The sequence below is a fragment of the Pteronotus mesoamericanus genome, unplaced genomic scaffold (genome assembly GCF_021234165.1).
Source record: "Pteronotus mesoamericanus isolate MK-2021 breed Mesoamerican mustached bat unplaced genomic scaffold, CSHL_Meso_final scaffold_54, whole genome shotgun sequence".
NCBI classification, from domain to species: domain Eukaryota; kingdom Metazoa; phylum Chordata; class Mammalia; order Chiroptera; family Mormoopidae; genus Pteronotus; species Pteronotus mesoamericanus.
The window spans coordinates 28,703,264-28,718,868 of NW_026555321.1; the positions used below are offsets into that span (position 1 = coordinate 28,703,264).

Here is a 15,605-nt window from a genome sequence, read left to right on the forward strand (position 1 = left end):
CAAGGATTCAGCTTCCTGATCAGTTGATGGAGCACCTTGAGGGGTCAATGAGGAGACACTGTGTGGGAGGGCAAGTGACCTAGTTTCTGAGAGGACCCTGAAGCTGGAAGACTATTAAGCAATAATATTTGAAACTATCAGACAGACAAGGGAGGAGGACTTCGTAATCCAGAAAGGTCGAAGTTGAAGTCATTAACTTACTGTCATCCCATCCTGAGTGGGGATCCCCACCCCTGCATAGTGGGCATTCAGTGTGTGTGGAATGACAAGCACATGTGGAGGCTGTTGAACCTGGTCAGAGAGCAAGATGGTCCTTAGCTTTATGGGTTCGTTTTTCAGCTCTGCTTGCCTTCCTGTTGCTCCCACTCTAGGCCCTCATCGTTCTCAGGAGCCATGTCACCTCGGAAGCCTGACTGGGGTAGACCTGGACTGCAGCGAGGGGGGCCCTCCCTTGTCTTTCCTAACAATGGGTCAGTGAGCGGGGCTCCAGAAGGACTACCTGTCATGGGTACCGTTCCTGTCCTTTGCCTGCCACACTTAAGTGCTCTCTTCACAGCTGCTGAGAAGCAGTAGGAGATGGCCATCCGCCCCACAAGGCTCCTATGGCTGCCTCTCAGGCCAGTGAGTCCTGTGAGAATGTGCTAGAGCAGGTCCCAGTGCCCAAAGGAGCCTAGCCTCCCCAGGGCTTTGTGCTGCACATGTTCTCTGTTCCCACAGCACAGTGGTGGTGATGTAAGTGCCCTCGTTCGCAAACATTGCAAATTGGGGCATAGTGAGGGTCAATGACTTGTACAAAGTCATGTGGCATCTAAATGGCAGAGCTATGAGTTAAGTACAGTTTAGGCTCAGGTTTGCTGCAGATCCATGCATTTCCTAATACCTGCTCTTGGTCTTGTTGCTTCAATATCAAGTAGTATTAGACAAAAATCCCAAATTCCTGAGAACTTAACACCTAAACACCATATTGGGCAAAGTTGCCAGACCTATTAATGGTCATTCTGCAGCCTAATCAGGGAAATACCTCTTAACAAATACATATTAAAACCAATCAACCCAGCTGCCTTTTTTAATAGAAACTGACAAGCTGATTCTAAAAATTTATGTGGAGTTGCAAGGGACCCAGACTATCCAAAACAATCTTGAAAAAGAACAAAATTGGGAGATTTGCACTTCCTGATTTAAAGACTTGCTACAAAGCTACAGGAATGAAACAATGTGGTACTGACAAGGATAACCATGTAAATCAATGAAATTGAATTGAGAGTCCAGAAATAAACCCATATACTTATGGTCAATTGATCTTTGACAACTGGTGCCAAAACTATCCGATAGGAAAGATTAGTTTTTTCAATGGATGATTCTGAGACAACTAACTATCCACATGGAAAATAATGAATTTGGACCAATATGTCATGTACAAGACCAACTCAAAGTGGATAAAAGACTCTAAATCTGAGTTAAAGCTACAAAACCAACTGGAACAGCTTGTAGGACAAAGGAAGAGACAAAGAAAAATTGGAATATTAAAAAATACTAGCTATCCTAGAATCATAAAAGCAAAGAAAGGAAGAAGGAAAACACATGAGAAAGGATGTATTTACATAAGGTAGAACAAAAGAACTCAAGGCAAATTGTATCAAAAGCATGGGAAGACTAACCAGGCAGCAGCAAGCTCATGAGTATGGGTGCCAGTGGTCAAGGGAGAGGACACCATGTAAGTTGTTGCTCAGAGCGCCTTGGGTAGACAGAGGAAAGCAGTCTCTGTGTTCTGGCTCGTGGTCACGGTCAACTGATAACTGAGATTTTCTCTAGGATTTCAAATACTATTAACCAATTTCCAATTCACTTTTAACAGATCATTTAGTGTTTTGTGAGCCCAGCTGTTACATTGTCTTCCACTTCAGACCCAGAGTTCAAGGGTTAACGTGATTTTAACATTTCTCACTGGCCTGTTTTATAAGAGTGCATCCAGCAGAGGGCATTAGAATCCTTAGACTTCAGATCCACCCTGCCCCATAAATACCCTGTAAGCCTTTTGTGTCATTTTCAGTTTTCTAGGAACCACATTAAAATGAAATTAATTTTATTATAAACTTTTCTTTCAATATTTAACCAATGTACGGAAATATTACTGAGATATTCTACATGTCATACCAAGTCTTCAATATCCACTGTATATATATAAAGTTTTTCACCAGGAACACTTGCTCTGTATTTAGATTTCATAAAATAGACAATTGGAAGAGTAGATTCATATACCTAAGTTGTTCCAAACATACTTAACCATGTTTTAAAAGTTTGTCAATACGTGAATCAAGTGTCAAGTTTTAAATTTAAATTAATGAAAATTTAGCTTCTTAGTCATCCTAACCACATTTCAGGTACTCAAAAGACCCATGGTCTAGTGCTATTGTACTGCACAGCATAACTCTAAATGATTTGTTTTTACATGTTCTAGGGTTTGACTACACATAATCCTCCCCATTAGTAACTTGAGAGTTGACAATTTCTTCCAGGTGTACATGAAGCGTTTAAGATATTCTTGTGGCTGTGTTTATCTTGGGAGCAAGTAGTGGTAAAACCTCTTGTCAGAAAACATGACCACACCTTATTCATGTCTTTGTAGAGCTAAGCATAATGTTTTGAATCATAAATTGCTTTGAAATATTTGTTTTCATTTTAATCTTTTTTTCAGGCCTTTGTGTGTTTTGATACAGTTCGTTTGAATTGGCTAAATAAATCATTTTGCTTGCTTGCAGAAATCCCAAAGGAGAAACTTTAAATCCATATACATGAGATTCCTGCTATGTTTAGCTATACATTTGCCAAAGACTTGTGTATAATTTATTTCTTCTTAAAGCCATAATGCAGCCCATGGGTGGTTTTCAACTACCCCGTATTTTGCTGTATATAATGTGCACTCTTTTGCCCAAATTTTTGAGGGAAAAATAAGGGTGTACATTACACATGGATGTAAAGATTACATACCATGGGATAATAATGGGTATAATAATCCCATGTATAATGTGCACTAAAATGTGGGCATATGTTATACATGGGAGCGCATTATACACAGCAAAATATGGTAACCTTGTGACATACCGATGAGGCAGTAGAATTTAGAATTTGGAACAGAGTGAGTACTGGTTTTTGCAGTTAATACAACACACAGTAGCCACTCCATATATGTTTAGTTTTTTTTCAGTCAGTAAATTGAACTAAGTTATATGTCAAGCAGTTCCTGTAAAAAAACTAACAAACTATACGGCTAAGGCAAGTGATGATAATTGAGAAGAATTTTTATTGATCTGCTGAAAACCGTGAGCAAAAATGAAACTCCCCTAGTCCTCCCATCTGCTCTTGCAAACTGGCTTGGTGAGGCATTTTGTTAGTAAAGGTTGTGTACACCTCACTTAATGTTTAGCGTATGTGTGTGAGGAGTGGGGCAGGGGAAGGGAGAGAATGGTATAATTGCTGTAGATGTAGGAAAACTGGAAAATCAAAGTAATCAAATGAAGCAAGGGTTTTTTCTTAGTTAAAATCTGTCACCCAGGTCTGGTATTGATTTTCCGTTACTGTATTTCTAAATCAGTCCTGGGCTGCATTTATATACTCATGCCTAGTAAATGTGTGTTTGTCCAGTAATCAGGGGGTTAGAAATACTCTTCTTCATCCTCAGTTTAAATAGTTCCTTTCTCTGCTACATCTATAACTGCCACTTTCTCCCTAAGTCTGAAAGTTGACCTGCTTGGTGGCAATTTTGCCACGTTTTAAGCATTTTCCCTGGGGTAACGTTTATTTGTTTGTATTTGATCATTATCAAAATAAGCTTCCCTAAACTTGAATATGGGGGTTAGCTTTAGAGACTCGCCTCTCCCTCACCCTGCCCCATGAAGGGGGATTCCTGTGGAAGTTCCTCTCCACATACAGTCACGGAGGTTCAAGATTTCTTATGAAAACCAGAAAACATGAGAAGGGGCCTTGCTCTCAGCCTAGGTCACAAATGTGTCCGAGAACAGTGCAACTATCTTTGTAGGGGACCCATGTTTTATTGTTTTCTTTCTCAAAATAATCTTTACCTTCAAAAGATAAGGCTTTATATCTCTGTTTCCAATTATGATCGACATAGGTTTTTTATGGGATGTATAATCAATGTAAACATACCATTTGGGTTTTTTTTCCTTTCATAAAACATTATTTCTTAAACTGAGCTCAGTTATTTTTATTTTTAAATTTTTTTTTGTATTTTTCCATTACCATTTAAGAGCTCAGTTATTTTTAATTGCTGTCTAATATTTCATCAAATTAATATACATTGTTATTAAACACTTGGTCAGTTGTTGGCTGGCTGCATTATTTCACAATTAGGAGTGAATGGCTATAAGCGTCTTTTTGTTTCGTTTAACCAGCATTGATATTTATCTAAATATTCTCCCTCCCACTTCAACCGTACCCTTGGGCATTAGTTTCAGAAATGAGATCACCAGGTCAAAGGGATGATCATTTTTATGTTTCTTAATGGGTCTTCCCAGGAGATCAGTCTTAATAAGGGCCTTTGATGCCACATTAAATCTCCCTGGTGGTTGATGCAGGTGGTTTGCCCGTGAATTCCACTCCAGGGTGAGGGTGACTCTGTGGTCCAGTCTCATGTGTAAATCTTACTCGGGTAGGCAGTTAGGTTGAGTTTAATCATGTGTGCTGCTGGCCTGACTGCTTACTTGCAGATCCACTTCTCTCTGTAGCTCTGCCTTTTTTCTTCTTATCTGCTAAAGGATTCAGGTGTCCGTCCAGAACCATTTATATACTGAACAGTAGAGAGGACAGTGTCTATTAATTTTCCCAGTCCCATCTCCACTTCGCTCATGCATCGAGTGAGGCTTTATTCTCATGCCTGTCCTAGCCTAAAGCCCTGCTTGCTCACAGGTTGCAGTCATGCAATTACATCTGGACTGCTCAGCCACCTTATCAAAGCATTTCTGATTAAAACCAGAGAGAGCCAGAAACCAGAGAAAATAGCAAAGAAAGCCAGGACCAGATAACCGGAAGGAGCTGTGTTTCATCTTGTTTTTATGCAACTATATGTACTTCTACCCAAAATCATATTCTTGGATCAGTGTCAGGAAAAGGAAGGACATAAGCCCTTTTCTTTTAAATCTATACCCAAATTTCCCCAACAACTCTTGTAGTCAAGTGCATTTGGTTTTCCCAAAGACTGTTCAGAATTTTCCCCTTTTCACCCCCATCTGCTTGTGCCCCACTCTGTCCCCCTGGCAGTTTTTTGTGTCTGTTTCTTTTAAGTGCCCTTCCAGAGGCACCTAGGACTGCAATTCCCTTTTTACTATAGGCAGAAATCAGGGTGCTGTGGGTGTGGCCCCACTCTGTGGCTAATACCTCCAGCAACAGTGCGTCTCACACACTCCTTCCCACCTCACATTCCCACCACACCTCCAGCCCCTGGAAGGAGCTCCTGAAAATGTCTTCTTTGCTTGCAGTTCTTCGAGGGGTTCCCATTGCCTACAAGATGAAGTGTAGACTCAGCATTCTACACAAGCTCTTCTCAGCTGGCTCCTGCCTACCCCGCTTTCCACACAGCCCTCCACCCTGCCTTCCACGCTAACGTGAAGCATCATCTAGTTCCTTGCAGTTCCCCAACCTTGCCAGGCTATTTAAAGCCTCCGGCCTGAACAAGTGTTGTTCCCATTGCCAGGAATGCTCTTCCTTTCCTTGCTCACTAGTCGACTTCTATTTCTGGGCCAGTTTCTAACATTTCTATTGTGCAGCCTTCTCCAACCACTTCAAGTAATTACCTTTTTCTACTTGACATTCATTGAACACTTAACTCTGTGCTAGGCATTGTGCCAACGCTTTACATGAATCTTCTTAATTAATCTTCATGGTCCTGGGAGGTGGAGACTAGCGCCCCCATGGGGGGCCTTTGAGAACATCACGCAGATGAAGGGCCAGGCTGGAGGTTTCATAGCCTAAGCTCTTAGCCACAAAGCACTACCTTCTCAGGGCTTCCATTCTGACTTGCAGAGAGCACTCTGACTAGTCATTATAGCCTGGAGCTTGTGCCTCTCCCCTCGTCTCTGTCCTGTTCCTATCCTGGAACAGAGGAGACAGGCAGCAAATGTAGAATGAAAGTGACACTGGGCCCATGGTCATCTTTTTTATACCTTATAAGCTTCTTACATGATCTTTTCACTTCTTTGTAGGAGTTAAGTCTCGGAACTTTGCTTATAGCCATCTACGTGGATCTCTCAGGCTTTCCGTTGGACCTTGATGCCGCAAATATTTTTCACTTTCTCGCATGTGGCGGAACTGTACTTGGTGTTGTGGAAACTATAAAAAGAGAGAAGACATGGTCCCTGCCCCCCCCCATTTGAAGAGATGAAACTTACCCCATGGGATGCAACTAGCAATGAAAGGCAATACATTTGAGTATTTGTATTGAGTATTTGATTATGTAACAAATGCAAATTCTTTGGCATGATGTACGAGGCTGTTCATGATCTGATTCTAGACTATTTTTCCAACTTTATCTGTTACTCTCCCATCGGCCTCCGTGACCCCACGCCTACTGATGTGTTTTATAGTTCTGTGAACCCACCATGCTTTAAATATCTTTGTTCCTTTGTACATACAGTTCCTTTTGCCAAGAGTGCATTCTCCTTCCTATCTGCCTGGCAACTTCTTACTCATCCTTTACGACAACCTTCAGTGCGACCCTTATATATCTACATGTCAGTTTTCTAAGACTCTTTTGTCTAATAGACACTGAGCTGCTCCAGGGCAAGGCCCATGTCTCAGTGATGGAAAAATGAATGAATGACAATAAAAACTGGATAACTGGAAAGGAGAGAATGATGTTCCAGCATGGCTAGTTGTCAGTCAATAACATTTGTGACTGCAAGAACAGAGATCTGAATGAAGTGGCTTCAAGGGATTAAGTTGCATTCTCTCATGTGAAAGAAGTGCGGAGGCAGGTGGCTAAGGGCAGTGTCGGGGTACCATGATAGTGTCAGGAGCCAGGCTCCACTGGCCCTGCTCAGCCACCTTTAATGCATGACATCCACCCTCAAGGTAACCTCATGGCTCTAGGTGGCCGCTGGAGCTACAACCACCTCATCCATTCCAGAAGAATGAGAAGGCAGTGGGTAAAGAAAATGTGTTCTTTCCGGGAAAGCAGCTCCCTTTTAAAAATATTTCTCAGGGTCCCACCCGACAGCTTCCACCTCCATCTCCTAGGCCTGACTATAATTACATTGTCACCCCTCGCTGAATTTTGCAGCAATAAGTATATAGTAATGAATGTAGGTTACTTGTGCATTTAATTTAAAATATTTCTTTAAAAAATAGCTTTTAGATTTGAAAAGACTTTTCTCCAAAGAAAGTATAAACAGCCAATAGTACATGAAAAGATGCTCAGCATCACTAGTCATTAGGGAAATGAAAATCAAAACCACAATGATCTAGATACCACTTCGCATCCTCTAGGATGGCACTATAATAAAAAAGACATTATAACAATGTGTTGACAAGGACATGGAGAAATTGGAAACCTCATACATTAAAGGTGGAACTATAAAGTGGTGCAGCCACTGTGGAAATCAGTCTGGCAGTTCCTCAAAGTGTAAATAATTAGTTAACATATAACTCAGCAATTTTACTCCTAGGTGTATATCCAAGAGAATTAATACATCTGTCTACACAAAAACTTGTACGTGAATGTTTGTAGAAGCACTGCCCAGTGTAGCTAAAAAGCAGAAACAGCCAAAATATCCATCAAATGACTAGATCAACAAATTGTGGTGTAGCCATATAATGGGATATTATTGTATTAAAATGAAATACTGATACCTACTATACCATAAGCCTCAAAAACATTATGCTAAGTGAAAGAAGCCTGTCACAAAAGGCCACATATTATATGATTTCATTTATATGAAATGTCTAGAACAGGCAAATCTATAGAGACAGAAACTAGATTAGTGGTAGCCTGGGGGTAGGGGGAGTGGAGAGTGACCGCTAATGGCTTTCTTTATGGGGTGATGAAAATGTTCTAAAATTAGATAGCAGTATTGGCTGCACAACTTTGAATATACTAAAAGCCATTGTACACTTTTAAAAGACTGAATTGTATGGTATATGAATTATATCTCAATAAAGCTGTTGTAAAAATCAGCTTTTATCTGTAAGACATCTTTAAAATTAACCTCAAAGGAAAGGAACTGGTAGGGGGTAGGGAGAATTTCCTCAAACCAGTTAACGTTTCAAGGATTTTATTTGTCTTCTCTTCATTTGAGTCCTGGATTAAAAAAAAAAAATTAGCCCTGCACGGTCAGGGTCAGATCCTCTGGCTGGCTGCCCAGATGACAGAGATTCTGAGTTGTTTCTTTGTTCTGTGGACTTATAAAAAAAAAAAAATGAACCTATTTTTCTGAGTCTCCAGCGCAGAGGAATAGATGCCAAGGGGTCAGCAAATAGACATAAGAAGCCACTTTATCTGCAAGTCAGCCGGATGTCAGAAGGGTTTGCTCTGTGGGACTCTTGTTCTTTGGAGATTTTGTTGCTGATAGATGGGCAGAGGCAGCTCAAAGGCCGTGGGGATGTAGTGTTGCATTTGGAAAGGTCTCCGTGCCAGGAGTCTGCAGACAGGTGACTCCTAACCAAGAACTCTGTTTCTCTAAGCCCTGATGCCTCATCAGTAAAGCCAGAGAGATGATAGTCTTCTCACCCCGGGGCGGTCACACCAGATCCTGGCATGAACCTGCTCTGTAAACATGGACGGTGTGCAGCAGGGATGTGGCTCTGGAACGGTGAACTTCGGGTGGCTCCAGAGGGCACGTTTTGAAAAGTGGAAGCATGAGGATTGCCTGGTGGGAGAAGACAGCCGTGGACGTGGTGGGGAGTAACTGTCAGGCTGCAGGTACTAGAGTTGATGGTTGGAAGGCTGTGATAACAAGGGTTGTCAGAAGGCAACAGCCAGCAGCCCTGCCTCTGCTCTGAAGGTCACCATTACTAGCAAGTGTGCTCGTTGGAGCCACTTAAGTCTGACAACAGGGGCAACTCACTGCCACTGCATGGACATGCTGGCAAAGGAGATCAGACGTGGGACCCACCCTCTTCTTTTCTCAGCTGCTCTTAGATCAACATTTCGTATGTGTCCGGAATTCCTGAGCATCTTTATGGAGGCTTATATTTTCACAAAGCCCCTCAGAAATGAAATCATCTTTGTGTAGTATAAGATCATAAAGTGACTTTGTATTTTTGTTAATGTATTTTAGATTGATGTATGAACAATGGTATGTCTTTATGGAGTTCACTTTGATCAGGCGAATGAAACTTCCAGATCTGATTACAAAACCCCAGAAATTTATTTGGGGTTTCTTTCCCTAGTCATACTGCGTTCATCAAATTATTCTTCACACCCCCTCTCTTCAACTAGTGGTCTATTCTTGTTATAAAGTAAGAAGATAAAAATAAAACACAGTTTAGAACAATGTCAGGGTGAAAATCACCCAGTAGCATCTAACGGTGTTCAGCTGACTCAGACACGAGCATGCTCGCCTGCTAACCTCACTGCCACATAGGGCCGCTTGCTGAGCACTCCAAATACTTGAGAAGTTGTATGAAAGTGGAAAAACACTATTATAGTTTACTGATTTTAAGGTACACATTTTTCCCCATTTCAACACCTCTGAAATTATGATATGTCACCTTATATTGATCTTTTTCTCCTGTAAGGTGGTGCATCAGTTACATCAAATCTTAGATTTTATGAAATGTGGCAAATGATATTAGTCACTGAATTAAGAAAACTCATTCTCCTCAATTTTTCCTGCCTGCCCTTGGATGTACATGTTGAATAATTCTATGTCCATCCTTGCATTGCAACCAGAAGCTTACCCAACCAGGACTCCCATCACCTTCCTCCAGAGAAAGCTGATGAAACATCTTTCTGTTTTTTGCAGGTTTTTATTAAGAGACCACAAGCAGATCTTCCACCCTCAGATCTCCAGCTACAACAGGTATGACGGAGCCGTCCACCCTTCCCCATCCTTCCCATTCTTCCAGCGCCTGGGGTCCCTCTGTAGGAACTCAGTTTGTGTGACTGTCCCTGGAAGCTTTTCTGGAACCTGCTCATCCCCAGGCCCTCCCCAAAGTGACTCACTAATGCAGGTTCATCTGAGGTTTCTCTGGGAAGAAAAGGGAGGAGTGGCATCCCTTTGCCCTCCTGTGGCGGGCATAACCAATTCTTATCCTTCCTGGATAGGACCTGCTGGCTCAGTGACCTATACGGGCCATTTCAGCACTTCCATTCTGTCTCCAAGCCTTCACCTTAGGTAAGAACTTTCGCTCTCATTCACCTCTCAGTGCTCTGACTCTTTTCAACTGAAGGTCCCTGTTGTCCAAGATGGACAGTATTACCTAACAGTATGCGTGCTCTAGCAACATGAACGACATCCGGAGTAACCGAGAACTGTACGTGCAGTACACAGCCATGGCCCCTAAGCTGCTGTCCCGCATCTCCAAGTTACTCGTCATGTGCCGGAGTGCAAGCATTGCTGTACCTAAGGGCATCAGGAACATCTTTGAGTTCACTTGGGAGGAGCTCATCACTGACCCCATGGTGCCTACCCCGTCTGACATCCCGGACCTGGAGATCAGCTTTGGGACCCCGCCTGTGGTGCTTCTGGAACCATCCCCTGTGCAAGTTCCTATCCAGAAGAAGCTGCCACCGCCAGCAGCAGCAGCACAACCACTGATGCTCCCCGCATCCACTGGGCCAGCCAAGCTCACCACCCACCCTCCCACCCGTGGCCATCGGGTGCACTCCAGCCAGAACGTCCTGCACAAGTTCCAGCGGCAGTCTATCCACCTGCTGACAGAGCTGCTCACCCTAAAGATGAAGGCCATGGTGGAGTCTGTGTCTGGTAAGCCTGGCTTGTCAGATTCTTCTCCACTTTTTTATGGGCCTGGAATGGCCTGCCTGGACCCATGTGTGCATATCTGCTGCACCCACCCCAAATAGGTGTCTAATGATGCCCTGACAACAGGTGGCAGCCATGGATCTGCTGTAGGAGTTGAAATCCTTTCCTGACCACCCCGAAGAATCATCCTCTTACCCCCCTCTGCTTTCCATTTTTTCTTCCCATTTCCCCAACTTTGCAGAGCCAAGACTGCAAGGTTGGCTGTGGAGAATGGTGCGAGGTCAGAGGTCCTGAGCGGTGGAGTTTGTGGAAATGATGGAAAGGTGAAGAGAGGCAGCAGCCAGGATGACCAAGCATGTGGAGCTGCCAGTCAAGAGGGACAGTTGGTGGGTGGGAGGACAGAGCCCAGTAGAGCCAGGATCAGGGAGAGTAATGAGAACTGGAGTCCACCCATGGTGAGGGAGTCATCCCAGGATCAAGGCCAGGACCTAGAGCCACATCAGTAATCAAACCTAAATACTGTGTTACTTTAAATACCAGCAGCATTGGAACTGAGATCTATGGGTATGGAAGAGAGAAGGGCAATGTGGGCAGGGAGCAATCTGCCACCTGACAGGCTTTAGAACTCAAGATCCTTCCTTTGGGAGGCTCCTCACACCCTGGCATGGATCTCGACTCCACCCTTATTTCCTGGGCCATTTATGGAGGTCATTTTCTGGAGGAATTAGACCCATTCTGGGAGGAAAATGAGTTGCTCTGATGATTCCTTTCGTAGGTGCCAACCCCCTGGACATCACAAGGCGCTTTGTGGAGGCCAGCCAGCTCCTCCACCTCAATGCCAAGGAGATGGCTTTTGACTACCTGATTAGTGCAGCTGGGAGAAGTGGCTATGGTGTTGGACCATTGGGTAAAGGTGGGTACCTGTGCTTCAGCCCTTTGGTGAAAATTCAAGCAGTACCAGAGTGCAATGGAAAGGTCAAATCCCCAGTTAAAAGTTTGACATTTCCACGAGTTGAGGTGGATGTGGAGCAACAGAGACTCTCAAATGCTACAGGTGAGTGTATAAATTGGTGCAGTTCCTATGGAGAGCATTTTGGTGGCATCTGTGGGGTGGGAGATGCTCTAACAGCTAGAATCCAGAAGTTTTTCTCCTAGGTCGTTCCCAAGAGCTGTGCTTCTCAAACTATATGCAGGGAATTTGCAAAATTTCAATCTCTGGTGGACCAACTCTTTTAAAAATATGATAAAGGTGTCACAGCAACATCAAATTACTACAAAGTCTTCTAAATGTTTACTCTGAATTTTTATACTCACATGATCATGGCCTGGTGTGGGTTTATACCAGTCCACAGGTCATATTTGAGTGTCATACTTGGCACACGTGTGCAAGAAATCATACCAGAATGTATACTGCAGAATCGTTTTGAGCACAAAATATTGAAAACAACCTAAATGTCCACCAACAGGGGAAAAAACAACCAAGTAAATTACAGACTATTTAAACAATGGAGCATGAGAAGTGAAAATGAAAATGAGTCAAGTGCTAAAGCATATATATCAGTTGAGATGAAAAATAGTGTTAAGTAAAAAAGAAGCAAGTTATAGAAAAATACATTTGGTATGATACTATTTAAATAAAGTTTAAAAGATTGCAAAGTAATAATATATTGCTTATTGGTACATTATACAAAGTACAAGTATAAAAGTACAAAGTTGGAGGAAATGATCTTTGGAGAGGGGTGGAAGAGAATGGGACCTGGGTGACCCAGTGGTTCAGTCATATCTGTAATATTGTATCTCTTTAAGTTTGGTGAACATGCAAGTATTCATTTTAAATGCTTAAAAGTCCTCACTGTTAGGAGGTCTCAAAAAGAAGCATAAAAAATTTATACAGTATTGGTATTTCCCCCTTATCTGCATTGTCACTTTCTGCAGGTTCAGTTACCCATGGTCAACCACAATTTGACAATATTAAATGGAAAATTCCAGAACAAACAACTCACAAGTTTTAAATTGTGTGCCATTCTGAGCAGCGTGATGAAATCTCACGCTGTCTTACTCCATCCCATCCAGGATGTGAATCATCCCTTTGTTCAGAGTCTCCACGTTGTAGACACTTGTCATCCACTAGTCACTGTAGCCATCTGGGATATCAGATTGATTGTCATGGTTTCCCAGGCCTTGTGCTCAAGTAACCCTTATTTTACATAATAATGGCCCTGAAGTGCAAGAGTAGTGATGCTGGCAATTGGGATGTGCCATGAAGAAGCCCCGTTATGTGGGCAGGGCAGGGGAGAATAATGGGGGGAAACGGGGACAACTGTAATTGCACAACAATAAAAAAAAAGAAAAAATTGTGTTCTGAGATTGCTAAGATCTATGATAAGAACAATCTTTTACCCATGAAATTGTGAAGAAAGGAAAAAGAAATTCATGCTGATTTTGCTGTTGCACCTCAAACTGTAAAAGTGATAGCCACAGTGTGTTATAAGTGCTTAGTTAAGATGGAAAAGGCATTACATTTTTGCATTGAAGATATGAGCAGAAAATGTGTTCTGAACATTTTCTGGGAACATGTTGCTCCAGAAATCATTGAGCCTGTATGAAGACTTCAGGAAGGGATCCCCTGAAATGAGTGACACTGGGCCATTTACTACAAGTAACGGTGGCCACACAGATTCAGGAATAGGTTTGTACTGAAAAATATGAAAATTACTGGGAAAAGAGAGGGAGCCACATTCACATTACTTTATATTACAGTATATTGTTATATTTTATTGTTGTTCATCTCTTACTGTGTCTAATTTATGAACTAAACTTTATCATAGGTAGGTATGTGTAGTATACATAGGATTTGGTACTATCTGCAGTTTCAGAGATCCTATCGGGGTCTTGGATGTGTCTCCTCAGGGCTACTGTATCTCATAGCCATTTGCCCTCCCCTATAAAATCAGTCCCCATTTAGCATCTTTCCTGTCCACTGAACACTTGTCAGCCTTCCCTTGATGGTCAGAGGTTAAACATCTGATAATAATAGGAACATATAGTGCAAATAACTTGCATAGGAAAATTGCAATCCTTGGGGGAAAACACGGATTTCCTGAAGTCAGTGAAAGTGATGCTGGAGAGCTGCTTGGTGCCCACGTGCAGGCGCTGATGAGTGACGCGGTGGAGCAAAGCTAGTTAATTACTGAAGACGGAAAACCATCTAGGGTGATAGCGGCTCCATGGAGAAAGGATAGTTTGGGTATCAAACATTAGAAAGATCCCTGGCTGGTGTGGCTCAGTGGATTGAGTGCCGGCCCGTGAACCAAATGGTTGCTGGTTCGATTCCCAGTCAGGCACTTGCCTGGGTTGCAGACCAGGTCCCCAGTAGGGGGTGTGTGATAGGCAACCACACAGTGATGTTTCTTTCCCTCTGGTTTTCCTTCCCTTCCCTTCTCTCTCTAAGAATGAATAAATAAAATATTTTTTTTTTTAAATTAGAAAGAAAAATTGATAAAGTTCCTGGGCTTCTTTTTGCAAAAAACAAACATGAAGGGACTCATTTTAAAAAAATGACACTGCCTCAAAAAATTGACCCAGTTTTTTTTATTCCTTATAGGAATTAGCATGTGCTACAGTATTAATGAATTTTTGTCAAATACAAGATAAAATAAGGCTATACATGGAGTTCTGCGCCTTGTGTTCCATATAGGGATTAGAGATCCACCTCATCTGGGAGGGTCAGGTGCCCGTTGGTCTGTTTATGAGGAGGGAGAGTCCCATGGGGGGTGTCATGGTAGGTCTGGCCCCAGCACCCCTCCCCCATGGACCTGCCCATGGCGCTCTCCACCTGAACATCCTGTTCCCTCACCTGGAAAAGGAAACGGTCATCACCATTAGCACTCCACCTCAGCAAGTGTTGTAGCGTCCTTGCAGAGTTGCAGGTGTTCCCCTGTGCCACAGAAGCTTCTGGTGCCCCTCATGTGTCGTGATTCATCTAGTGGACGAGAATTCGCTGAGAGCTGAATTCTAGAGAGAGAGCCTTTTGGTGATGCTGTGTCCCGCCACTTGAGCGGAGCACTGGGAAAGCCTCCCCCTCCATCACGCTCCCCAGGAAATCTCTCGCGCTTGTTGCCACGTTCGTTCTAGACATTCCTTTCTTTAAACAAACCTAGAGTTTGAAAAGAAAAATCTAAAGGACAAAATATAAATGAAGAACATATTTCTTTTGGAAGAGCACTCGTCTTGGAAGGACTTGAGTTAGATAGCTTTCCCAGGGCATTAAAAAGAAGATGCAAATCAATTTATTTTGTATGAATTTTGCTTTTCTAGACCATCTTATAATATGAGGTAAGCCAAAGCTATAACTGAGTCTGGAGTGTTCTTCCCTTAAAGCTGTAGCCAGGATATACAAAGTATTCATAGTAAAACTGGTTCCAGCCTTTTCTCATGTACTAATACCTACTAGTCCTGGCTTGTCATGAAAGAAAATTGGACTGCTCCTTGATTTTTGGTTGATGGCAATATTACTACATAAAACATACCAAAGAAAGCAAGCAAATAATCATACCTTCTTTATATATAGCTCTTTTTCTTCTACTTATGCAGTTCCCTCCCTCTCTCTTTTTCTCTCATGTATTTTTAAAAGAATACTGCATTTTTCTATTTCTGTTTTATTGACTTAAC

The 15,605-nt window shown here is 42.5% G+C and overlaps 1 protein-coding gene across 1 annotated transcript in view; it reads left to right on the forward strand.

Annotated features, from left to right (window-relative positions):
* Positions 1 to 10,456: 10,456 nt before the first annotated feature.
* CUNH3orf20 (chromosome unknown C3orf20 homolog) overlaps positions 10,457 to 15,605 on the forward strand; it is a 75,720-nt gene continuing 70,571 nt past the window's right edge. Inside the window, exons 1-3 of the mRNA XM_054595195.1 lie at positions 10,457 to 10,937; positions 11,318 to 11,320; positions 11,710 to 11,847. Coding sequence (XP_054451170.1) covers positions 10,457 to 10,937; positions 11,318 to 11,320; positions 11,710 to 11,847 — 622 coding nt within the window. The remainder of the gene's footprint in view (positions 10,938 to 11,317; positions 11,321 to 11,709; positions 11,848 to 15,605) is intronic.